General features: G+C 42.5%; 1 protein-coding gene across 1 annotated transcript in view; it reads right to left on the bottom strand.

Annotated features, from left to right (window-relative positions):
- Nucleotides 1-26,526, bottom strand: part of LOC110493769 (inactive tyrosine-protein kinase 7) — a 36,973-nt gene that overhangs the window by 7,376 nt on the left and 3,071 nt on the right. The window contains exons 2-9 of the mRNA XM_021568239.3: nt 7,256-7,552; nt 6,247-6,349; nt 5,507-5,691; nt 5,128-5,275; nt 3,340-3,470; nt 2,781-3,047; nt 2,168-2,304; nt 1,293-1,428 (exon numbers count right to left, since the gene is read on the bottom strand). Coding sequence (XP_021423914.1) covers nt 1,293-1,428; nt 2,168-2,304; nt 2,781-3,047; nt 3,340-3,470; nt 5,128-5,275; nt 5,507-5,691; nt 6,247-6,349; nt 7,256-7,552 — 1,404 coding nt within the window. The remainder of the gene's footprint in view (nt 1-1,292; nt 1,429-2,167; nt 2,305-2,780; nt 3,048-3,339; nt 3,471-5,127; nt 5,276-5,506; nt 5,692-6,246; nt 6,350-7,255; nt 7,553-26,526) is intronic.

Here is a 26,526-nt window from a genome sequence, read left to right as displayed (position 1 = left end):
ACCTTACCCAACAATAGACAGCAATAGGCTAATGATATTTATTTTATAACAGGCCTACTTAAAACACATCTTAAACTAAATACAGAGCACACAATTAAAAAGACAGATCAAACCTAATTTAGCCAACAAATGTGTGTCAACAGAATGAAACAGATTTAAAGAACTGGTATAGATGAATAAATAGGCCTACAATAACAAATTACATTTTTTAAATTTTATTTAATAATAATGTTCCAACATTACCTCTACCTGAATAGCAAGTTGCAGCCTGCATTCGGCCGCACCTACATTCATCTCATCTTTGTCCACTACAATATTAGAACTTGTCCATACGGAATACATTCCCCTTGTGGCAGGGATCCAGACTAACATTTTCCCCTGGTGGCACTGGTGCCACTAAGTTTTTCAGTTGGTGGCACCAAACCATGATTTAGTCACACACAAAATGTTCACGGCATCACGCAATAGGACAAATTATTAGGCCTATCATCTTATAAAGTCATTCAGTGCTTTATTAAAATGTATATTAAACTACTGAGATGGTATTGAAGTAATACGTTGTTTCATCATCTTTCAAAATATTTATGTCCAACCATACTCCAGTGACTGCCATGCATTTTGAGTGGAAAATTATACTATTGTTGTTACATTTTACTGTTAAAATAGGGATTCAGAATTTTTTTTTTTTTTGGGGGGGGGGGGGGGGCGGTTGGGTTCAATACAGATGACTTTGCCTGCATCTTTATATGATCTAATATCATGGGCTAATTCACCACCTGAGTAAGTGGAAACTCAAAACACATGACCTAGATCCCTAGCTCTAAATTGAATACCCACTGCTAGTAGCCATGTATTAGTCTAACAGTACATTTAGTGTCCCCAGTCGTAACCTACCGCTCAATGAGGCCTATGCACTCGCAATGGCCAATGCGCAGCTCGCACGCTCCGTTTCTCAAAGCCATATCAAATATCTTGTTTGTAAAATAGTTGCTACTGAGCTCAAAATTGAAAGTTAAGAAATAAAAAGTATATCTACAGAAAATATGAGAACATCCTCACACCACCGGTGACAACAGGATAGCTGTGTTTTACCTGCAATTGGTTTTTAAAATGTTATACAAATCAGAACACTTCTGATGGAAACCCTGACACCCACGCATATAACATGACACTCCCACACACAAAAGTTATTTGTACACACTCTCACACCACGAACACATCATGGCACTACCACACACCTGCATGCTGTCTCTCTCACATACAAACTCACACCTACGCATGTGCACACTCACCAAGTACGAAGACCCGGGCCCGGCCCTCCACCCTCCCGGCCTCCGTCTGGCTCCGACACATGTACAAGTGGTTATCATACACCTCTACACTGTTGATCCTCAGGGTCCCATTGGGGTACAGCTTAAAGCGAATGTCCTACAGTCAAAATATAATGGGTTAACAATAGGTTAAAAAGGTAATGAAAGTTACTGCAGTTAATGCACCTTTATGCATATTTACAGTTATGGGCATTAAAAAGTTAATCTATTGCAGCACAGCAAAAAACATTGGCTTTAAAAGTGAATGTAAAATGCAGCGTCAGGGGCATATTTGAGAAATGTATTGCATTACATGGATTATTGTTAAATGATTCTTAAATTAACTTGAACCTTGCGTAACATTACGCGAGAATGTCACATTAACAATGTCCAGAACCGTTTGTAAATATAAGTATATACATTGAGTGTACAAAACATGACATATTGAGTTGCACCCCCATTTCCTTCAGAACAGCCTCAATTGTCAAAAGTGTTCCATGGGGATGCTGGCCTATGTTGACTCCTGTGCTTCCCACAGTTGTGTCTAGTTGGCTGGATGTCCTTTTAAATATTGTCTAACCCATTTACCCTCTGAATGGAACACATACCCAATGTGTCTCGATGCTCAAAAGTCCTTCTTTAACCTGTCTCTTCTCCTTCATCTACACTGGCTGAAGTGAATTTAACAAGTGACATCAATACGGGATCATCGCTTTCACCTGGATTTATCTGGTCCATCTATGTCATGGAAAGAGCAGGTGGTCTTAATGTTTTGTACACTCGGTGTGTAGTAGTTCTTAGTGTATATTCCCACTTCTTTTCAGAATGACCAGGACACAGTTCGAACCTGGACTGACCTCGGTGGTGATGGGGATGAAGTTGCGGTACCAGGTAACCTCGGGCTGGGGCGTGGCACGGGTGTGGCAATGCAGGTACCCAGGGAGGCCCTCCTCAAGCTGGCTGTCCTCTGGCTTTGTCACCCACTCCGGAGGGGCTAGGGGATACACACATTTAGCATCTCTTCAAAAGTAGTGTCTACACCCAATACATTTCAGCGGGTGCAGGTCACAACAAACACCACACTCCTGAAGAGCCACAGTCCTTCAGAGTTTTGTCCAACTCCCGCCTCAACAGTGAAACACCTGGGTCCTGTTCATTAGGGCACACTATAGCAATATGTTACAAAACCAGAAATTAGCTTTTTTTTTATTGGACAAGTTTACATACTACCTCCCTGCTTCAATTTTAGACAGTTTCCTTCCGTATTGACCACAAATCCCCTTTTCACACCATCTTACTGACCTGATCCAAACTGTGCTGGTTCTGATATTTTCATTTCACATTGTGCTTTTCATCAAGGTTCCAGAAACAATTGTGGATGTGTAACCAGACCAGCTTGGTTTGGCTTGGCTCGGCTCAGTAGTATGAAAAGCCTTTAGGGTCTTGGTCAGTCTTGAGGTCTATACTCACTGGCCACGGTGACAGTCAGCTCCTGCCTCCTGGTACCAGCCTTGTTCTGGCCCACGCAGGTATACAATCCTGAGTCTTCCCCCTGGGTGGGGCTGAAGACCAGCTCCAGTCCGTCCTGGTAGACCCTGCCCTCTGAGGGAACGCGTTCCCCGCCCCACTCCCACCACACATCGGGTTCCGGGTGGCCGCGAGGGGGGCGGCAGGATACCCGCTCCAGGGAGTTGGCCGAGAAGACCCGGCTCTGGCTGGGGCCCATCTCCTCAATTTCTGTAAGGGAAGGGAGTGATAGTTCATGACATCAGAAAAAAACAACATGAAAACGAATATCTTGTGTCCTAATCATGAAGGCAATGCAGTACACCACTCAACTGTAGAGTGGAACTGTTGACCTTGCCGTGCCAACCCAGCTAAAGATAGTGCAGATTAGTGAGGGATAACATTTATTAATGGAGTTAAACTGTGACAGGGTTCAGTAAGTTCGACATAAACTGAAGGATTCAAACAACTGTCTTGAGGTAGTGTGTCAAAACTGTGCATGCCTGTGTGTGCACTCCCTTACCTGCTAGGTTCACGGTGGCCTCCAGAGTGACAGGGAGTCCGCGGGGCCCTTTGGCCACACATTTGTAGAGCCCAGTGTTTCTGGGTTTCACCTGGGTGATGAGCAGGGAGCCATTGTTCAACATCACCAACCTAGGGAGGGAGAGAAAGAAGGTCACAACAAAATACAGACTTCATTATGAATATTTTCTGGAAAGTTGGCCAACTCAGGAAAGAGGACCCGTTGTTTGTTTTGCATTTTCTGTATATTTGTACATTTTTAAAAGGACTCTTGGAAGAGATACTAATAAACATTAGCGGTTTGCAGAATTCACCTCAAAATGTCAACATGCATCCAAAACATTCATTAACACAACATGCACAAGCACACAGCCTTAGAGTGGCTGTATATGGTGGAGCCTTCCTCAAACTGTAATTCACATCTAGGAGACTAGACTAATTAATAGCAAAAACATAAAAACTATGAAATAACACATGGAATCATTTAGTAACCAGAAAAGTGTTAAATCAAAAATATATTTTAGATTCTTCAAAGTAGCCACCTTTGCCTTGACGACAACTTTGCACACTCAACCAGCTATGCTGAGCACTTGTTGGCTGCTTTTCTTTCACTCTGCAGTCCAGCTCATCCCAAACCATCCCAATTGGGTTGAGGTCAGGTGATTGTGGAGGCCAGGTCATCTGATGCAGCACTCTCCTTCTTGGTCAAATAGCCCTTACACAGCCTGGAGGTATGAAAATCAAATTATAGTCCCACTAAGCGCAAACCAGATGGGATGGCATATCGCTGCAGAATGCTGCGGTAGCCATGCTGGTTTAGTGTGCCTTGAATTCTAAATAAAATCATTGACAGTGTCACCAGCAAAGCACTTCCACACCATCTCCTCCATGCTTCAACGTGAGAACCACACATGCAGAGATCATCCCCATTCACCTACTTTGTGTCTCACAAAGACACAGCAGTTGGAACCAAAAATCAGACCAAAGGACAGTTTTCCACCGGTCTAATGTCCATTGCTCATGTTTCTTGGCCCAAGCAAGTCTTCTTATTGGTGTCCTTTAGTAGTGGTTTCTTTGCAGCAATTTGACCACGAAGGCCTGATTCACGCAGTCTCCTCTGAACAGTTGATGTTGAGATGTGTCTGTTACTTGAACTCTGAAGCATTTATTTGGGCTGTAATTTCTGAGGCTGGTAACTCTAATGAATGTATCATCTGCAGCAGAGGTAACTCTGGGTCTTCCTCTCCTGTGGAGGTCCTCATGAGAGCCAGTTTCATCATAGCGCTTTGTGGGTTTGGCAACTGCACTTGAAACTTTAAAAGTTCCTGAAATATTCTTCATGTCTTAAAGTAAATGATGGACTGTCGTTTATCTTAGCTTATTTGAGCGGTTCTTGCCATAATATGGACTTGGTCTTTTACCAAATAGGCCTATCTTCTGTATACCACCCCTACCTTGTCACAACACAACTGATTGGCTCAAACACATTAAGGAAATACATTCCACAAATTAACAAGGCACACCTGTTAATTGAATTGCATTCCAGGTGACTACCTCATGAAGCTGGTTGAGAGAATGCCAAGCGTGTGCAAAGGTGTAATCAAGGTAATGGGTGGCTATTTTGATTTGTTTAACACTTTTTGGTTACTTCATGATTCCATGTGTTATTTCATAGTCGATGTCCTCACTATTATTCTACAATGTAGAAAATAGTAAAAATAAAGAAAATGAGTTAGTGTGTCCAAACTTTTGGCTGGTAATGTATGTGTATATATCAACCCTGTCTTACCGGGACTTGTTGGTGACGAGCTCGTCCTGGTGGTACCACTCTTGGGTGGGAGGGGGCTCGGCAGTGAACAGGCAGTTAAGCAGGGCCTCCTCGTTCCTCATCACCACCAAGTCCTCAGGAACCACCACGGGACGAGGGAAACTCTTATCTATACAGGGGGTAAGGGGTGATAGTGTGAGGTATGAAGAGACTGAGAAAGAGGTATACAGTTCATAAGAAAGGAAAGAGACAGGTTCAAAGGACTCTCTTCAGCTATGGCTTCTATTCACTATGTTGATGCCAGTGTTGCTTTGCTGGGTGTTGCTTTGCAATGAAACTATGGGGAAAACTGCAATCCCTCCTCACCTCTTCTTTATTGAATCTTTGTCCATATACACACCTATGATATTGAGGGTGAAGTTGGCATTGCTGCACACGTGCCCGGCTGGATTTTTGGCACAGCAATAGTAGAGGCCATTGTTGTCTGGGCTGGCACTGGGCAGGGTCAGAGTTCGCTCCTTGTTGTTGATCTGATGGCTCTTCTCCGGCAGGCGCACGCCGTCTCTGTACCAGTGACATGTTGGTCTGGGGGAGGAAGACATGACTACGTAATATGCATGAGTGAGTTGGCACATAACAAGTGGCAAGACTGATGAATGCTATAGTGGTTAAATCAGTCCTCATTGGTGACCAGTATATTTACTCATCATGGATACTTTGTAGTTTTGACTAAATCAAGTGGGCATTGTTCTACATAACACAATGAAAGTCGAGTGAAAACACAAGAAAAACACAAGACACACGAGGCAACGTGGGGACACACGAGGCAACGTGGGGACACACGAGGCAACGTGGGGACACACGAGGCAACGTGGGGACACACGAGGCAACGTGGGGACACACGAGGCAACGTGGGGACACACGAGGCAACGTGGGGACACACGAGGCAACGTGGGGACACACGAGGCAACGTGGGGACACACGAGGCAACGTGGGGCCTTGTAAAGGCGCCAGAATACTCCCTTAAATACTCCCTTTAAAAAAAAGAGGTATTTGTCTGTTTTAATATGCATGAACTCATCCCAACAGTTTCGGCTGGGAAGCATGCGGACACCGTAAGGCCGCAGTTGTTCTTCTCACCGTGGGTGTCCATCAATGTTGCACCTGAACGTCACAGGGGCAGAGCTCTCGATGTCCTGCTCTGATGCAGGATCCTTCAGGGTCACCCCACCACTCTCTAGCCCTGTGTGACAGACAGAGACATTATCTATCGATCGATAGATGGAGAGGTAGGTAGGTAGAGTGAGAGTTTAAAAAAGACAGAAGGAAGAGAGCGAGCGCAAGAGGAAGAGAGAGGAGGATTTGTTTTTTTTAAAGGAGTGAAAAAGAAAAAAAAGCTGTCAAACCCTCTCTTGCTGCTCATTAACAAACAAACCAGCCATTCACACCTGGCCGGCTAACTTAGCGCCGGCTACCAAAACAGCCCCTTCCCTTTCAGCTGACCTTCCTTGTTCTGTGACACAGCCAGCCAGAGCAGGCGGACGCTGCAACTTCACAAGCAGTCCATATTGGCAGAGGACATAAAGGACAGCTTTGTCCGCCCCACACTCAAAATAACCTCTCACGCGGGCGTGACTTCGATTTTTGGTCCGGTGGAAATAAGAGTTAGAAAAAGGAAAGCACTGGCTGGCTCTCGTAAAGAGTCTTCATAAGTATGAGGCAGCATTTTCTTAGAGCTTCAGGAGATGTGATGCCTGTTATATAGATGGAGGTTGTAGAGACACACATGCGAGGACATACATGTTGAGTTGACATCTGGAAGATGCAAGGCAACTGTCAATATTCAAAACAGGTAGGTCTGCATAAGGTCTAAGATGGCTTTAATTGCTGTGCAGCCAATTCAATGCATTTGGCAAAAATGATTACAGTAACATATAATTATGCCTATCATTTGCCATTACACTCACCCATGCTTACTTTGAGTGCTAGATTGAGTCATATCAATATCGGAAATATGTGTATGGATTTAACAATTGCACATCTATTTACAGTATTTTGGTTATGAGAACTCAAAACACTGATTTAAGGGAAGGGCTTACATTTATGAGAATTAAGTAAGTAAAATTTAGTAGTATTTAAGTAAACTCACATTTGATGTTGAAGGACGCCTCCGTGGAGCGCTCCTCTTCTCCTGTGGCATTGTTGGTGGCCAGGCACTGGAAGGTCCCGGCGTCCAGCACGCGGTCCACAGCGGTGAACTTGAGGTTGCCGCCCTCCCGAAAGCGGCGCTCTGTGTCATTCACTGCATCGCCGTTTTGCAGCCAGCTGTAACTCACGCCCTCTGCATCGCTGACCTCGCAGCGTAACATGGCACTCCGGCCGTGCAAGGCATCCTGGGACTTGGGCTCCTTGGTGAAGTGGAAGGAGGCGGCGTGAACAGTGAGAACTGGAGGATGAAGAGAGAGTTAGAGAAAGGAATTAGTTGTTAAGCTCTGGCGTGTTACGCTAAACCCAAAATTATTCAGTTCACAACAGAGCCTGTATTTAATGCACATACAAATTCATCTGATTTTTCTTCCTTGAAAAGATGAAGTGAAAATGAGATTTTCAGCCATCCGCACATCAACTCAGAAAATGTAAAGCAGGGCTCTCCAACCCTGTTCCTAGAGAGCTACCATCCTGTAGGTTTTTTGCTCCAACCCGAATCTAGCTCACCTGATTCTAATAATTATCTAGTTGATAAACTGAATCAGGTCATTTGCAACTGGGGTTGGAGCAAAAACCTAAAGGAGGGTAGCTCTCCAGGAACAGGGTTGGAAAGCACTGATTAAAGGAAAGGGGACAATGCTTTTCCCCTTCTATGCCCTTAGCTCTTTTGTCCACTGGCAGCTGGGAGTAGAGAGACAGACACCCAGGTGTGCTGCAGTAAGACAGACAAAAAGACAAACCCCCAGGTGTGCGGCAGACAGACCATGGGCCCCAGTTTCTCTAGACATGGTTCATAACTCCTTGGTCTCCCTCCTCTTGCTGAGTGACATGCCAGGTATGTACTCTGTCATCCCAAATAATAACCACGTCTCCTGCAAGACCATCAGTTTCCACTTGCATTGCTACATGCACAAAAAATGCTGGCCAGGAGATTTTGGACGTGGCGCAACACCCCGCCAATGAACTTCAAAGTGGTTTGGATGACAACACCACCCTAGGTGAGCTGTAAATAAGCAAAAACATTCAGAAAAGTTAACTATCCCTTTAGGGTGCAGTATAAGCCATTAGAACACCCTATAGGACATTGCCACTCATTACATTAAAACAATACTATGTTGTCCTTTCGGCTTGTTTAAGAGGCATTCAAATGTCCAGATTCTAAATTGAGCTCAAGCAAATCAGACTTTCGCGCAACTCATTAATTGATGTCAATGGGAGATGTGTGCAAAAAAATTTAGTTACACAAGCGGATCAAGTCAAACTACTAAAATAATAAGTGTGTACCTTCAAATGAATAAATCCTAGTAATACTAAGTATGAATTTCAATGAAGGATTTGTTTTTCTCCCAATGTCCCAGACGTTGAATAGAGTGCCACTGATCCTCAGTGATTGGCAGGGCCTGTCTGGAACTCAGAGCTGCCCATTCATCCAGACAGACGACTGCCTGAGACCGAGGCGGCAGTCTGTCTCGCTCCAGTGACTGGTTACTGGGGCCCAGGCCGAACGAAGGCCCATGCTGGGAGCGGGACAGTCTGCAGTGGGAGTGGGAAATAAAGCCTCTGCTTTCCCATGGAGCAGAAGTGGGGGGAGAGAAAAAATAAAACAAAAATAAATAAATAGCACAAGTAGGCTACACTTTTAATGAACAGAAAAGGATGAATAACTGGCACTCAACTGAGCTGATAGTGTTTTCCCTAATGTTTTTGTAGGTAGGCGGGCACTGTGCCATCACTTAGTTGACCCCCCTCACTTCACCCTACCACCTTACTTTGGCATTTGGCCTCTGTTGGTTTGCAAAGGGGCGGGGGCAATAACTGGCTATGACATACTATATTGGCCTTTTTGAGTACTGAATTCGTTATATTCATATTATGTTCGGTTTCATAAGTCTATCAACAATAAATGTACTCTAGTGTGATCGTGACATACAAATACGTGTGGAATCGAGAGACTGGTTGAAAGAATAACTAAACAAGAGTGTATCCTGAACAAAACAGTTCAACTGTGCCCAATGAGGCTGTACCTAGTTCTGTCTCTTTTTAATACACACAGACACAATGTCAACACATGTCGAGAGCGCATACCAGCGAGGGGGATGGAATGCGGAGTGGCATCTGCCCGGCTTCAAGAGGATGAGGTATTCATTCATACCCCTCAGCCTTGGATGAATGGGACTCCTGGGTTACCCGGCAAAAGTGACACAGAGTAAAAGTGTCTGAACATACATGCATTTTACTTACCTGTATTAATAAAAAATAATAAAAAGTTGACGTATATTAAAAGCAAATTCTTGTTTACAATAATGACCTGTCCAATGACTTTGTTCTGGTTGGGCTATCATGCTCCCCCTCTTTACATCCAAAATGAAAAGCCCACAGCCTTGCTAACTACACAACTCCAGTCAATTACATACTGGAAGTACACAACACGCTGTGTTCTCACTGCTTCGAGAGTGGTTCTGTCATTGTAAGTACCGAGTGGAGTCTAATTGAGACTACAGGAAGAAGAGTAGCCCTTGGTGCCCAATAACAATACCCCCAAGACTCATGTCTTTGGCTCTGTACTAGCTCTCCCACCCACGTCCTGTGATCCACTAATATATAGAGCTAGACTGTGTGTGATATATATATATATATACACACACACACATATACACACACACACACACACACACACCACAGTCTAGCTCTCTCCTCTACAGGAGAGGCCACATTCCAAACTTAGCGCAGCCAGAGGGGCAGGACAAGCCATTATCTGTGCCTGTTGCTGCTATGGAGACAGGATCCTCTCAGGGAATACTCTTGATTAAGAGGGTACCAAGACTCAGAAGAACTGAACAGACTAGAGAATAGGGAGCCATTGCTGCAATGTAGGCTATAGCTATTCAGTCTACTCCAACCTCCATCAAAACTACAAGTCACAACAAGTGTAAAAACAGAGCCTGTTAAATGGAGCTGAAGGGTGGGACTAATAACAAGACAACCAATGTAAAAACACACAGGGTCTGTAAAATGTATGTAGGCTCAGACATTTTGTGAAATAGCAGTTACAAATAGAAATCAAACTGGATGGACGTCAGAAATAGAGGAAGGACTAAAAACAAACAAAATATAACTACTGTAAAATAGATTGTCTGTAAAATGTGTATAAACTGAAGGTAGAAGCCAAAGTGTTGTTTATCAGTTTACTCCAATTGGGGGAAAGGTGGCAGGGTTTGCAGGGAATAATAAAAAAAGTATATATAAAAAAGTATATATATGCACACAGTTAAAGTCAGAAGTTTACATACACCTTAGCCAAATACATTTAAACTCAATTTCACAATTCCTGACATTTAATCCTAGTAAAAATTCCCTGTCTTAGATCAGTTAAGATCACCACTTTATTTGAAGAATGTGAAATGTCAGAATAATAGTAGAGAGAATTATTTATTTCAGCTTGTATTTCTTTCATCACATTCCCAGTGGGTCAGAAGTTAACATACACTCAATTAGTATTTGGTAGCATTGCCTTTTTTATTGTTTAACTTGGGTCAAATGTTTCAGGTAGCCTTCCACAAGCTTCCCACAATAAGTTGGGTGAATTTTGGCCCATTCCTCCTGGCAGAGCTGGTGTAACTGAGTTAGGTTTGAAGGCCTCCTTGCTCACACAAGCTTTTTCAGTTCTGCCCACAAATTCTATGGGATTGAGGTCAGGGCTTTGTGATGGCCACTCCAATACGTTGACTTGGTTGTCCTTAAGCCATTTTGCCACAACTTCAGAAGTATGCTTGGGGTCATTGTCTATTCGGAAGACCCATTTGCAACCAAGCTTTAACTTCCTGACTGATGTCTTGAGATGTTGCTTCAATAATTCCACAATTTTCCAGCATCATGATGTCATCTATTTTGTGAAGTGCACCAGTCCCTCCTGCAGCAAAGCACCCCCACACTTCACGGTTGGGATGGTGTTCTTTGACTTGCAAGCCTCCCCCTTTTCCTCCTAACATAATGATGGTCATTAAGGCCAAACAGTTCTATTTTTGTTTCATCAGACCAGAGGACATTTCTCCAAAAAGTACAATCTTTGTCCCCATGTGCAGTTGCAAACCGTGGACGGCTTTTTAATGGCAGTTTTGGAGCAGTGGCTTCTTCCTTGCTGAGCGGCCTTTCAGGTTATGTCGATATAGGACTTGTTTATTAACTGTGGATATAGATATTTTGTACCCATTTCCTCCAGCATCTTCACAAGGTCCTGTGCTGTTGTTCTGGGATTGATTTGCACTTTTCGCACCAAAGTACGTTCATCTCTAGGAGACAGAACACGTCTCCTTCCTGAGCGGTATGACGGCTGCATGGGCCCATGGTGTTTATACTTGCGTGCTATTGTTTGTACAGATAAGCGTGGTACAGTCAGGCAGTTGGAAATTGCTCCCAAGGATGAACCAGACTTGTGGAGGTCTGCAATTTCTTTTGTGAGGTCTTGGCTGATTTCTTTTGATTTTCCCATGATGTCAAGCAAAGAGGCTCTGAGTTTGAAGGTAGGCCTTGAAATACATCCACAGGTACACCTCCAATTAACTCGAATGATGTCAATTAGCCTATCAGAAGCTTATAAAGCCATGACATTTTCTGGAATTTTCCATGCTGTTTAAAGGCACAGTCAACTTAGTGTATGTAAACTTCTGACCCACTGGAATTGTGATACAGTGAATAATAAGTGAAATAATCTGTCTAAACAATTGCTGGAAAAATTACCTGTGTCATGCACAAAGTAGATGTCCTAACCGACTTGCCAAAACTATAGTTTGTAAACAAGAAATTTGTGAAGTGGTTGAAAAACTAGTTTTAATGACTCCAACCTAAGTGTGTAAACTTCCGACTTCAACTGCGTGTGTGTGCGCGTGCGTGTATATATATATCCCCAAAAAATATGGATTGGGGATTGTAAATGACGCTGACAATTGCATTGATGGAAGCAACAATCTATCCTCAATATTAAAGCTGATCCACCCTTCAAAGAATTTATTTTTTAAACAAAAATATAAAAATATCTTGTTGATTGGGTCATTCAAGAGCCCTTGCAATTGATAAATAAAAATCTAGGCTATTCAATAAATTACCTCTTCTATTTAAAGATAAGAGTTCATTCGGATGTTCTCTCAGAAAACAAAAGAATGGTGATGCCTACTTTATCATAAGAAGTGGTGAACTAGCGGCCACAGAGAAATCTAACATTTCCTGCATGGTCCCCCAACCACAGACTTAAATCGGGGAAATTTGTCTTCTTTCCTCACATGAAAATGCAGTGGACAGTTCGGGGGGGGGGGGGGGGGGGTTGTAGGTGTACATCTTGCCTGTACTTTTTCCTACAGGTAAATAAACAGGGTGAATGTTTGTGTGACCTCCAGCGTGCACCGTCAGTCTGTTTGTTGCCATTGCTGTCTCTTCTGATTGGACTCTGGGGAAATTTACTCACCAAAGAAATTAAATCAGACATGTGGTGACTCGCCATGTTGCATGGAATCAACTGTGCAGAGTGTAGCTAAGCTAGGTCATCAGAAAGATGATGCCTAGAACATTTGTTTCATGTAAAGAATTGTTTGACCAGAGATGGTACATTTACCAGAACATCATGTTGGACCATTGGTGTCCAGTTGGCTTTATTTTCAATTGATTTTCAAAATTATGAGATTCTCGGAGATATCAGGAATGGCAATAGTCTTGCGCATTTAAAGTGTCTACAAAATCAGTGTCTAGGTGAGGACCCTAGCCTCCACAGAAATGCCTGGCACTGGAGCATTCCTAAACCTCTTCCTTGATCCCAGGGCAGGAATTTAGAGTTCGAAGTGACAAAGGTGGCATTCATGGATACTGAAGCAGTGGAACTATACTAACCGAGTGTAAGCAAACCTGATTGGCTGAAACATGAACCACAAATGGAACCTGCTGCTGCATAAAACGCTGCACATTACATCACATCTGGGATCTGATCAAACACAACCTACCTCCCAAGATTGAGCTAAATAAACATTCATGTGAACCTGAAGATGCAAATCGTGCACCAAATAGGGAAGCAAATAAGTTGGTGTCAATCGATAAGTCCGTTCGGTATAAATTATGCACCAGGAGCTTTAGGGCACTGGTCTTTCTCTTCCAGCTCGTATAGTGGTATCATATTAGTCTCAAAGCTCAACTTGGCTCTGTTAGTGCCAAAAAGCTCCTGTGGTTTCTCCCGCTCTCTCACAATGGAGGGCTTTGATGCACAGCGGTCAATGACCCTCCGGAATAAAGATACTGGGTCTGTGACCAGTTCCATTTTGAGATACCTACAGGGCTTGGTTGTAGATGCAGGGACCTCCCACCAAGCACTACTGACAGTAGGCAGGAAAGATTGGCACAGAAACATTTTAGGTTTAATTCACAAGACACAGAATGCGCGTGGAATGTGAAAACTGCTGGGAGAGAACACAATAGCAAACTGCAGAATAAAAATGAGAATGTTACCTTACAGAGGAAGCCCACAATGTAACTTCAAACAGACCAATTTCAATGCTATATATCAGGGGTAAGGATGACTCCATGGATGTAAGAAGACCCATATTTAACAATGGTGGAGAGTTGATTTGGACCATCTGTCCACTAAAAAGGAGCCAAGCATTAAATTGAGCCATGGTTAAAACAAAACCACCCTGTGAAATATGACCAGAGTGGTTTAACCCACCAGACACTGAGTAGAGGGGGGGGGGGGGGGGGGGTCCATAAATGACAACAGCCTTGTACAGAAATTTGAGCTTGCCACAATTATTACTAAGGTATGTTTCACCATACCCACGGTTCAGTTCACCATACCCGCAGTTCGCAAGGCTGAGGAGCATCGTTATGTAAATATACAACAGTGGAAACTGAATCTCCAATTGTCCAATCTCCACTTGAGATTATGCCATAGGAGCATCCAAAAAAAAACAAGTAAGTCATCGAGCTACGTGGCTGTTGAGGGCGAGAAGGCAACTTAGAGCACTTATTACTTTCAGCTGCTGATTTCCCTGGGGTAACCTAATAGTCCAGAACAGCCTAATAGTCAGGCAAGGCCATTGGGCCTGGGGTATCACACTAGGCCTGGACCCATCAGACAAACTGCCATATAAGGGTTATGTGTGTGTGTGTGTGTGTGTGTGTGTGTGTGTGTGTGTGTCGGGGGGGGGGGGGGGGGGGTTCACAAGGCAAAGCGGAGGGCCCCGGCAGAGAAGGAAGGTGTTTGTGCAGCTGCTTCCAAGTCTAGGGACACAGTGTCAGGCTGGACATGGCTAAACAGGTGCCCGCTCTGAAATGCCTACAGATACTAAGATTAACCAGTGGGGGACTGCGGTCCATTGGGACAGTGCAGTAGGAGTAAGTCACCCTCCATTTAATAACACAGTCCAGATTGACAGACAACAGGCAAAAGGGGAGACCTAGAGTGAGCTGGCGGGAAATCCTCTCTGATAGGGGCCACGATGCAGAGGTGCAGGATGCCAGTGATTAGGCTGCTGGAAGAACATTAGGCCCTGCAGAATCTTGGTCAGTCAGTGGCACACAGTCAATGTCTCACGTCAGATGGCTTCACTCCTCTGCGACACGCGTTCTTCAACCGGTCTCTCTTGTAGGAAGTGGAACTCATTCGAAATTGAACATTGAGCATCCGACATTCAAAAAATTTAAAACAGTTACTAATCACTGCGCTCTTGCATGACTTTCGATGAAATAGGAAGAATAACTAGCTAGCAAAATTACTACAAAATGTTGTGACAGTGATTTAATAGTTTGCAAAAAAAATTAAATAATCCGGTGGCTATCTCCTGCAAACAGGCTGTGCAAGGACGTTGGTTTCCAGTGCAGTGACTTGATCAGCTGTATAGCTAGCTTACTGACATGAATGACAAAAAGTTTGGATTAGCCTATTTAAATGATCCTGAAGTTGAAGACATGCAGCCCCACAATTATGAAGAACTGAGAAATCAGTCTGTAGGATCAGCATGTTTCCCCGCAATCGTATCGTTGGGTCAGCTGAGCACAGCAGCTGACTCGGGAAGCTACTGCAATGACTCGTGGCAGAAGAACAGCTGCTTCATGAAAACCTATAATCATGTAAGCATTAGTTAGCAGTGCAGTAACTTGCTGGAAGACTCAACATTGTGTGCAGCACTAAGTTAGCAGCACCGTTTCAGTCAAAGATGATTTCAGTGACTGGTTCAGCTAACGTTAGAAAGTTAATTTTGGGAAAATGTATTCTAGCTTTCGTGCGTATAGTCAAAACTACAGAAATACTGCTCATTGAAGCACAATAATCCTTAGCTAGATGTAAAATGGGGCAACTAAGACTTCACAAAAAACATGATTGACATTTGTTTAAGCTTAGATTAATTGAGACAGTTTTGATGAAGAAATTGAGTCTCGCAGACAGTAGGTAATATTTTCAAACGTTATGGCAGCCCTTGTATCCGGACTACTTTTGTTCTATCCCATTACCATTTGCGAGATAAATGTTGATTCCGCCTGAACTGATGTAAGACAATGACACTGAGTAGAATGTTGGTTGAGGGATTTATCAGACATTGCTGTGTTAGGGTCAAATAAATCAAGTGAGATTAGGATGAAGTAGGCATAGCGGTCAATTTAATCATAACCGCTAAACGTGTTTCCAGGATAAATTGACAATAATAACAATGTTCCACTCAAAAGGAGGAGTGCAGCAAAGAAGTGCCCGGCAATAGAATGGAATAGGGCTGGGTGACATGGCCTAAAAATCGTATCTCGAACTTATGGGCGATTCACGAGATATACACTACCGTTCAAATACCGGTCCCTTGTAGATATTCCATTAAAAATCAGCCATTTCCAGCTACAATAGTCATTTACAACATTAACAATGTCTACACTGTATTTCTGATATTTTTTTTATTTTAAAATGGAGGTCAAATTTTTTTCAATTTTAAAAAAGGTCAAATACACCGCATTTCAAACAGTCAGCAATAATCAAATGAATTCCCGGCGTGAATCTATTTGCTAGGTAACAAGGCAGAACAGTTGAATTGTTATGAACACACCCGTCTGTCTCCCAACTCTTTGGACAGCTTGCTAGCCTGTCCACTGTTCAGATGTTGAAATCGAGTAGTTTACCTTATTTCTCAGAATGAAAACAAGTTGCCAATTAATTGTGTTTGAATGCTTATTGCACATTTATATAAAAAACATGTTTTTAAAGACTACACAGCTAGTATAACAGTCTTTAGCTAAAATGCTAAACTGAGCATTAATTTTCCAGAATCAATGTTCATTGACACGCCTGTTTTAGTAGTGTCTGCTCTGCGCGCAATTTGAGTAGTTGAAACATAAAAATGGTATTGTTAGAAAGGTTAACTTCTTTATTACAGTAAAAAATAGTGTCTAAGCTTTTCTGTGTCCATTTGACAGATTCCGTTGGACCAAAGCTCAAATGCAAATAGCGAGTTTAAACTGCTCGTCAGAGGAAGAATTGATCTCTCAACTTTGTTGGTGTGGCAGGGGGAGGGGCTTGGTGTGTGTGTGTAAATAGTCAGGAAAAGGCGAAGCGAGAGGTTTCACTCTTGCCCAAAATAAGCTCTTCCCGCGAAGGAGACGAGAACAAAAAGAAAACATGAGAACAACCGAACATAAATGCTCATAAAAACAAAAAATACAAAATAACTTGATTCTTGCGATACAGGCATTTGGAATATCGCACAAAAACATTAACTGGAATTAATTTGATATAGCACCCAGACCTAGGATGGAACAGTTCTTTGAGTTTGCATTTCAGCTGTCTTTTCTGTCCTGTCATCACAGAGACATGGCATGAGATTGTATCGGGGGCCGTTGAGACTAAGTTATTGGTGAACCGTAAACCTTCATTTAACGCAGGGGCCCAGCTGTGAGATGGATACACATCTGTGGCCAAAACATTTATATGAGAATCCCCTGCCCCTTCCCTGCACACAAGGGACAAAACAGCTGGAGGGAGGTGGGCGCAGAGATGAGTGAGAGCGTGCTATGGCCATACATGGTCATTTTCTTGGTGGAGATTATGAGTGTAAAACTATTTAATTACATGACTAAGACACAAATACTACAGCAAAGACTAATGAATTTGAGTTGTAACATAAAACAAATCAAACAAATTAAACAACCTAAGCTTCACACACCGCCCCCTCCCCTCCCTCTTGGAACATACCAAGAGTGGTTCGCTTTACAACTCCCCACTAAGCATGGCTCCAACCATTTACGAGGGGGGCATTCAAATCAGAAATTCAACACGTTTGAGCCATTGGAGAAATGTATGGATTTACAGGGGCAATTCCATGGTAACGGAATTACACCATTTCAAAGTTAAACAAACAATACTAACAATTTCCACTGAATTTTTTTAAAACTAATTTAGTGTAAGAACTGTACAGATGCTAACTTTTTTAAAGCAGAATTACAGTAAAATCTCCCTCAGGTTTTTATGCGACTACGTTTCCGGTAAAAATTGTAAATATCTGCTCTGAATAAAAACGTAAAGATGTCCGCAGAAAGAATGGGGTATCAGCTATGACATAGCACCTTGAGTTTGAAAAAAATCAATTTTGGTTATTGAACTACAGTAAGTGAAGTGGATTTACACATGGTAATGGAATTCGACTGATCTGTACTACACAGAAAAGCATAATTATGGATATGAATGTCGGTATTCTGGCGGGTAGGAGCATTGGTCCTGTAACAGAAAGGATACTGGATCGAATCCCAGAGCTGACTAGGCAAAAATCTGTCGTTCTGCCTCTGAGCAAGGCAGTTAACCCACTGTTCCCCGGGCGCCGATGACGTGGTTGTCGATTGATATAGCCCCCTGCAACTCTGATTCAGAGGGCTTGGGTTAAGTGCAGAAGCCACATTTCAGTTGAAGGCATTCAGTTGTAGAACTGACTAGGTATCCCCCTTTCCCTTACTCCTCATGTTTCACAAGTTTGGACATCACAGCGCACGCAGCACAGTGGACTGCAGTAGAATACAGTATAGTAGAGTACATTAGAGTATAGTTCAGTACAATATACTGTTCTCTACTGTACTATAATACATTTCTGTACTGTACTATATTTAGCTGACTAAACTCAACAATTTACGATGGAGTTGAGCAGCGACTAGTCTGTGGGCGGACTGCAGCATAAACCCATTGTCCAGTGTAAAAGCGGGCTATTCATTGGGTCCTGAAATGTGTAGTTATACTCCACTGTGCTCTACTAACTGTACTATCAAAACTTGTGAAACATACATCTATGATATGTTCAGTCCAGTCCGTCTGTGGATGTTAAACATCAAGGCCAGGGTGGACTGATCAAATTTTTAAAAACTACTTTTCAACATCCGTGGATGTTCGATGTCGGTCAGTGCGTTAGGATGCTGGTTACAGGGGACACATTGGTAGTGTCAGTAAGAGCTGGGAGAGGTAACATTAACTGGACAGTGTATGTGAGTAAGGTTTCACCACTAGATAACAGAAAGAAAACGTATGACCTGAACAGAACAGTATGACAGTGGAAGGGAGGACAGTAGCAGGTGACCCAACTATGATTTGTGACTATTATGATTTCCCATTGTAGCCAATTCAGTTGCAGTAATTCCATTACTGATTTTAATGGTAATTCAGTTACCAATTTGGTAATGCAATTACGAGTTTTAATCACTTAATAATTCAAATAAAACTGACATCAGTAAAATCACTATAACTAAATTGGTAGGTCTACCGTTACTTCTGTGAACTTTCATTATTCACCCTCATGAGGGAGAGACATTAAAATATCTTAAAGATATGTCAGTTTTTGGTTACGGAATGAAGAGGCACAAGGTAATATTTCTTAAAACTTTAGAACGTAAACAATTTGTGTGTTGATATTAGTTGGCAGGGGTTTTGATGCAATTCTGATAACATCTACAAGGGAAAAAAGTCTTACATTTTGTAAGACACATTTTCTATCTGATCCAGAAATCAAAGACTTTACTTATGCCTAATTTGACATGCTCCTGGAGAAGAAAAGAACCTTTCCTGTGTACCTCCATCGTTAGAGTCCAGGGCCAAGTTTACGACCCTGGAAGAGTCAGGGGTCCAGCCACTTTTCACATGTGAGCCTTAGGGCTTTCATTTTACTGTTTGCTGAACTGGCTTGAAGGTGATAAAGTAGCCTACTCTCTGTTTTCGGAGGGGGAAATAACAATTGAAGCACCAAAACCAGGTTACAACCCATCTCAACTATGCCCCCCCCTCTGGTATGGCATCTGCCGCAAGCAGCTCAGACATGGAAGTCTTTACAGAGTATGTGTTTTCGCTGTGAGATTTAGAATGCAATACAATTAGCTGTCCCGTGGGGGGGTGGGGGGGGATAATTGCATTGCATTCTAAATCTAGTCACAAATCACAGTTGGGTCACCTGCTACTGGTCCTCCCTTCCACTGTTATGTTCAGCTCATAACAGTTCTTTCTCTTTCTGCCAGTTGGCAGTGTTGACCTCATGCTGGGAGAAGTGCAAGCAACTGATGCCTACCACAGAAAGTGTGGGGCCCCCGACAAACAAACAATACCCAAAACAGCACACAAGGAGGGACAAAATACAATAAACGTTAATTAAGGGAGGTCAACAGCAGAGGATGTTGAAAGTCAGAAACATTTTTCGGAGACGAGGCTTGGGACGTTCACAGTCATGCAACCCGGCAGTTTTTCAGACCTCAAATGTTGATAGTCTTGGCATATTAACCAAGTAATTATTTCTTCTCACAAACTAAATTGGTGGGAAATGTGTGTTGCACTGAAGTTCAATCTATCCTCCACAGTAAATTCCACACGCTTCTCTTTATATTACATAAAATCTAAAAAGCCTTTGGTGCTTAGGGAATGTTGTGGGATTTCTAAATTCGGCTCTGGAAAGAGATGGCGCTTAATGAAAAGCATATGGACTTAAATTTAATTACACAAATTCTGATCTTATAACAAGAACCACTTGTTCTCTCTGCAGAGCACTCAGGAGTGTCACCAGGCAACTTCACATCGGTTCCAGGCATGCCAACAGACTAAAATTGTCCCTAAAACAAGTCTCTCCAGACAGCCCTTGAGAGGAAAGGGTTCATATGCAACAATGGGCAAAAATCTGGCAAAACATCTAGCAATAAATATTGTTTTACCACAGAGAGACTCAAAAAAAAGGTACAATCACTCATGTCCCTAGTTCTTCAAACGGCTCTGGCTGAGCTTGTTCTTGTGTTGCGAAATGTAAAATCAGCTCTTCTCCCCTGCTCGTGACCTCTCTGCCCTGGAATCGGTCTGTGTGGGTTTCCCTTGATGATTGTGGCCTGCAAGCAGCCATTGGTTTACCTCATGTTCAACGAGAGCCATGCATAGTTGTGATTGGCTCTGTCAGACAGGGTTCTTTTCATCTCGAGGTTGCTCTGTCCATTTCACATGCTATCGTAATATTAGAGGAGCATGAAGGGATGGCACGAACAAACAGTAGACCACTACTTTGTGTATACTTTATACACTGCGTGAGCAATTACTCTTATTTCATTACTTATCATTCGCACAAAACCCAAGCAATTCTGGGAGTGTGTTATTCAGGGTTTATGTGCAAGTATTTGATGACACGCTTTCCCCCCCTCTTTATTCTATCTGCAAAGTCTTATCAAAAAGCAATAATGTCAGAAAAATATTCAGAAATTAAATCAACAATTTGTCACATGCCTCATATACAAAAAGGTGTAGACTAACAGTGAAATCCCCTCTAAAAATGGGGTGGAGCTGTAAAACTCTGTGGAATTGTGAATGACATCTGCCCAGCTTTCCGGGTGTACTTTACAACATGGAAACAGTCCTCTCCCAGTCAGCAGCACTGAGGTTGGCCAGGGTTACAGGGCTATATGCTCCTTGACTGATATGGTGCCAATGGCTCATATGTGGCTAAAAGACAAGCCCATGTCCTAGCTTTGGCAGAAAGCACATCTAAAAAGGTTGACATTTTGATAAATCGGTGAAGAAATGTTGACGGTTGACCTCACGCCCAACAGACTGTTAACGGAGAAAAACAAAGTTAAGTAAAGAATATGGAATCATTCAACAAATTGGGTGAAAGTTATTCTGCAAATGATGACTCAAATCCCAAAGATTGTGCATCTTCCACACAATCTTCAGGTTTTAATCCTTGTTGCAACCAGTGACTCGGCTGTTGCTTTCAACCCAATGTTTCCCAACTATAAAGGAAATTGGAGCAGTTTTCAGAAACAGATCTTCCTGAAAATATCCAAAAGGAGCCTACTTCAAGTGCAAAGCTCAATATAGCTTATTATTTTAACCAACAAAGCTATTTCCTTCAAAGAGTGAAAAAAGATTACAAATAATAAGCACCCAAGTATGCCAGAGTAACAGTTTCACACACAGATGTAGTTTCCTAAATTGGTTCTAACGAATGCCCCATTTAGCAGGAAAAACAATAGTGTTTAACCAAATGCTTTGAATTATTTAAAACCATGAGTCTGGAAACCAAATATTTCTGAGCTGGTTGTTGTTTAACAGTTCATCATTAGACAATTCAAAACAGGCATGTTTTCCACCATTTTGTTCAGGCCATTCCTGGCTGACACTCCATATCAGACAACTTGACATCTTATGAGCAGAATCTCTTCCTCCTTGCCAAGGCCCTGCTATTTCTCTGCCGGCGAGCAATCTCACGACGGGTGGCATGGTTTACACAGGCATTCATTTCAAACATCTGCCAGGCTGTCATTTTAGTAGCTCATTATGGGCTATCAGATCAAACATCAGTTATGTCAGCCGCTGGCATCGTCTTTCTGCACTGGGTTAGGAGCCAAATATGGAGGGCATTGTGGAAAGTAATCACAAGGTTACAACATGCTTTGGCACGACCTTGGCTGGGTTTACCCAGGGTAGAATTACTCAACAAGCGAATGAAGTGGCATCAATCATCCTATGAGTTTGGCATAGAGGAGCATCTACCATACGAGAACACTGAATTATAGATGTTACCTTTACATTCCCCCCCTGCCACATGTCATTTTGAAACCGTGTGATATTTTGACAATAAATACAGTGTCGCTGTTGTATTGCTTCAAATACTGTGTAGCAGTTAAGTTACTCATCTAAATTGTGAACCTCCACCGTGACATTTGAATTGTGCATATTTAATGTGTGTGTGTGATGTCACAGGTTTTCAGGTATTATTTTTACACTAATTATAGTACAAATCTTTATACATCAATGCCCTATATCAGGGCTGCCCACTGACTGCTAACACCATTTGCTTTCTAAAGGGCTATAGTGGTGAGATAGATTATTCCTCACAATAACAATGTACTTTCCAGGTCTTAAAGTTTAGCTGAAATAAACAAACACTTGTTTGTCTGATGAAACTGTAGCTGCCAGAGGTGTGCCAAAAGAAAACAGTGATGGTTGCCCCTGACATTTAACTGCACAGTCCCAAAGACCCATGAGATCTCGGGGAGTTAGACCAGAGGGAAGAACATGCCATCACGCCTAATCCAGAACGTGTTCCAAGACATTTCAGCTGCTTCTCCATCATCACATATGTCACAGACTGGAGTGGCCCTCTCTTTCATACAAGTAGTTGCCATTGGTTTCAACAAGACACACACAGCAAGGACAGATGGCAGTATAGAAAATAAGGACTGGGTTTTGATCGAACCAGGAAATTTGTACAAGCTCTGAAAGTACTACAGAAATTGGATGAACGTTGGAAATAAGATACTATAAGATTAATTCAATGTTTCAGCAAATAATGCTGTTCCAATGCTGCAAATGGTGATGATTGAGCTTATTGTAAACCAAGGAAACAATCATTATTTTTGTATTTGTTTGGTAATCATCACTTCCTAATCTCTGCGATATCGGCTGCTGCAGCATCACCTATGTCCTGTGTGATAAAAAGTTGAAGTCTGAAGTTTCATACACTTAGGTTGGAGTCATTGAAACTCGTTTTTCAACCACTCCACAAATGTATTGTTAACAAACTATAGTTTTGGCAAGTCAGTTAGGACATCTACATTGTGCATGGCACAACAAGGCGGCAGGGTAGCCTAGTGGTTAGAGCGTTGGACTAGTAACCGGAAGGTTGCAAGTTCAAATACCCGAGCTGACACGGTACAAATCTGTCGTTCTGACCCTGAACAGGCAGTTAACCCACTGTTCCTAGGCCGTCATTAAAAATAAGAACTTGTTCTTAACTGACTTGCCTAGTTTTAAAAAAACAATTGATTACAGAGATTATTTCACTTACAATTCCAGAGGTCAGAAGTTTACATACAGTAAGTTGACTGTGCCATTAAATAGCTTGGAAAATTCCAGAGAATAGCTTTATAAGCTTCTGATAGGTAATTGACTCAAATTATGTCAATTAGCCTGTGGATGTATTTCAAGGCCTACCTTCAAACTCATCATGTGAAAATCAAAAGAAATCAGCCAAGACCTCAGAAATAAAATTGCAGACCTCCACAAGTCTGGTTCATCCTTGGGAGCAATTTTTATAAACACCATGGGACCACGCAGACGTCATACCGCTCAGGAAGTAGATGCTTTCTGTCTCCTAGAGATGAACGTACTTGGGTGTGAAAAGTGCAAATCAATCCCAGAACAACAGCAAAGGACCTTTTGAAGATGCTGAAGGAAACAAGTACACAGTGAAACAAGTCCTATATCGACATAACCTGAAAGGCCGCTCAGCAAGGAAGAAGCCACTGCTCCAAAACCACCATAAAAAAGCCAGACTACGGTTTGCAACTGCACATGTACAAAGATCGTACATCTTGGAGAAATGTCCTCTGGTCTGATGAAACAAAAATAGAACCGTTTGGCCATAATGACCATCATTATGTTTGGAGGAAAAAGTAGGAGGCTTGCAAGCCGAAGAACACCATCCCAACCGTGAAGCACGGGGGTGGCAGCATCATGTTGTGGAGGTGCTTTGCTGCAGGAGGGACTGGCGCACTTCCCAAAATAGATGGCATCATGAGAAAGGAAAATTATGTGGATATATTGAAGCAACGTCTCAAGACATCAGTCAGGAAGTTAATGCTTGGTCGCAAAAGGGTCCTCCAAATGGACAATGACCCCAAGCATACTTCCAAAGTTGTGGCAAAATGGCCTAAGGACAACAACGTCAAGGTATTGGAGTGGCCATCACAAAGCCATGATCTCACTCCCATAGAAACCTTGTGGGCAGAACTGAAAAAGTGTGTGCGAGCAATAAAAGCTGAAATAAATCATTCCCTCTTCTATTATTCTGACATTTCATTCTTAAAATAAAGTGGTGATCCTAACTGATCTAAAACATGGAATTTTTACTAGGATTAAATGTCAGGAATTGTTAAAAACTGACTTTAAATGTATTTGGCTAAGGTGTATGTAAACTTCTGACTTCAACTGTAGCGTCGCCTACGTCCGGTGTGATACAGCCTGCTTTAGCGTCGCCTACGTCCTGTGTGATACAGCCTGCTTTAGCGTCGCCTACGTCCTGTGTGATACAGCCTGCTTTAGCGTCACCTACGTCCTGTGTGATACAGCCTGCTTTAGCGTCGCCTACGTCCTGTGTGATACAGCCTGCTTTAGCGTCGCCTACGTCCTGTGTGATACAGCCTGCTTTAGCGTCGCCTACGTCCTGTGTGATATAGCCTGCTTTAGCGTCGCCTATGTCCTGTGTTACATAGCCTGCTGCAGTATAGCCCAAGTCCTGTGTGATATAGCTTGCTGTAGCATCGCCTATGTCCTGTGTGGGCGCTGTTGGTTTAAGAGAAAGTTCACTCAACTTACAAATGTACCTCACATTAAGGGTAATATTACCAAGAAAATTATCTATACTACCGTCAGTAGCCTAACACTGGCTGTATAGCAAGGTAAACAAACCAATATTAGATTGCCGGCTCTCCAGGTACATAGACCACTCTCTAAATATCTATAAGACAAGTTACATTTGCAATCAACGTGAACTATTCCTCTAACTGAAACCTCCTTGGACGCAGTCCATTTTCCAGGACTTCAAGGCAAAGGATGTTTCACATTATACACTGTAGGTCTTAATCAAGACACAGGGCCATCTTGTTAGGGGAAAAGGGCTCACAATATGGTTTTGATGTAAAATTATCTGAAGACATTTTTATTTCCCCTCTGAAGCCCCAGAAGGCAAACTGTTGATATTTCAAACAATACATGGAGCCTTGCATTTAAAACAGTCCAATAAGACTGGGCTTTTTCCACTTAATTATAGTATCAAAATCCTACTACAGCGTATCATCCTTCTCAGTCGTCTTACTTTAGAATAAACAAAAAATGATTGTGAGCCCAATTCAGAGCAAAGGGACTTGTCAAGTGAAATGATACTACCTCTGTCTTTGCAATTACAGTGAATGCTTCTAAAGTATTTTTCCCAGACCAATCCTGATTTCCATAACAATGGAAGGAGATAGTCCCCCTTGAGTTCTAAAGATCAAGCAAGCCCCTCAACTACCTGTGAAGTCTCATCAGGCTGCTTTTATCTTTTGGGTTTCCATGCAAATGTGGTGCCATTTCCTCCAGAGACCCTGAGGCCAACACAAACCCCCCAACACACTTTCCTCCATGTCTCCAAAAAGATACAAATCCATTCTCTGACTGTTTCTCTACACTCCAGGTCGCAATTGTAAATGATAACTTGTTCTCAACTTGCCTACCTGGTTAAATAAAGGTGAAATTAAAAATAAATTTAAAAAACTCCCACTTACCTACAAGAGAAAAAAATATATACAGTAGTCATACATTGGGGAAGGACCAAAGCAAAAGCATTGAGCTTGAGCCATACCACTACTTTGCACAAAAGAGTACCTTAAACTTTTACAAGTGGCTTTAGCCTGCAGCATAGATAAATTACCCTTCTGCATGCTGTACTATAGTATGTGCCTTATCAACGCATGCATAGGGATCCTACAATTGAGTTATAGAATCTCTATGAACATGTCATTCCTGACAAGCTCTAATCATCAGCAAATGCTGCCCAATTAGAAATGGAGCTCCAAGATGATTGGGAAAAGTTGGAGCATTAATTACACCTGCTCTCCATGACAGACTGACCAGGTGAATCCAGGTGAAAGCTATGATCCCTTATTGATGTCACTTGTTAAATCCACTCCAATCCGTGTAGATGAAGGGAAGGA

Source organism: Oncorhynchus mykiss, chromosome 17 (genome assembly GCF_057628025.1).
Source record: "Oncorhynchus mykiss isolate SJ-2025 chromosome 17, ASM5762802v1, whole genome shotgun sequence".
Lineage (NCBI taxonomy): Eukaryota > Metazoa > Chordata > Actinopteri > Salmoniformes > Salmonidae > Oncorhynchus > Oncorhynchus mykiss.
This window is presented reverse-complemented; position numbering and strand designations above follow the sequence as displayed.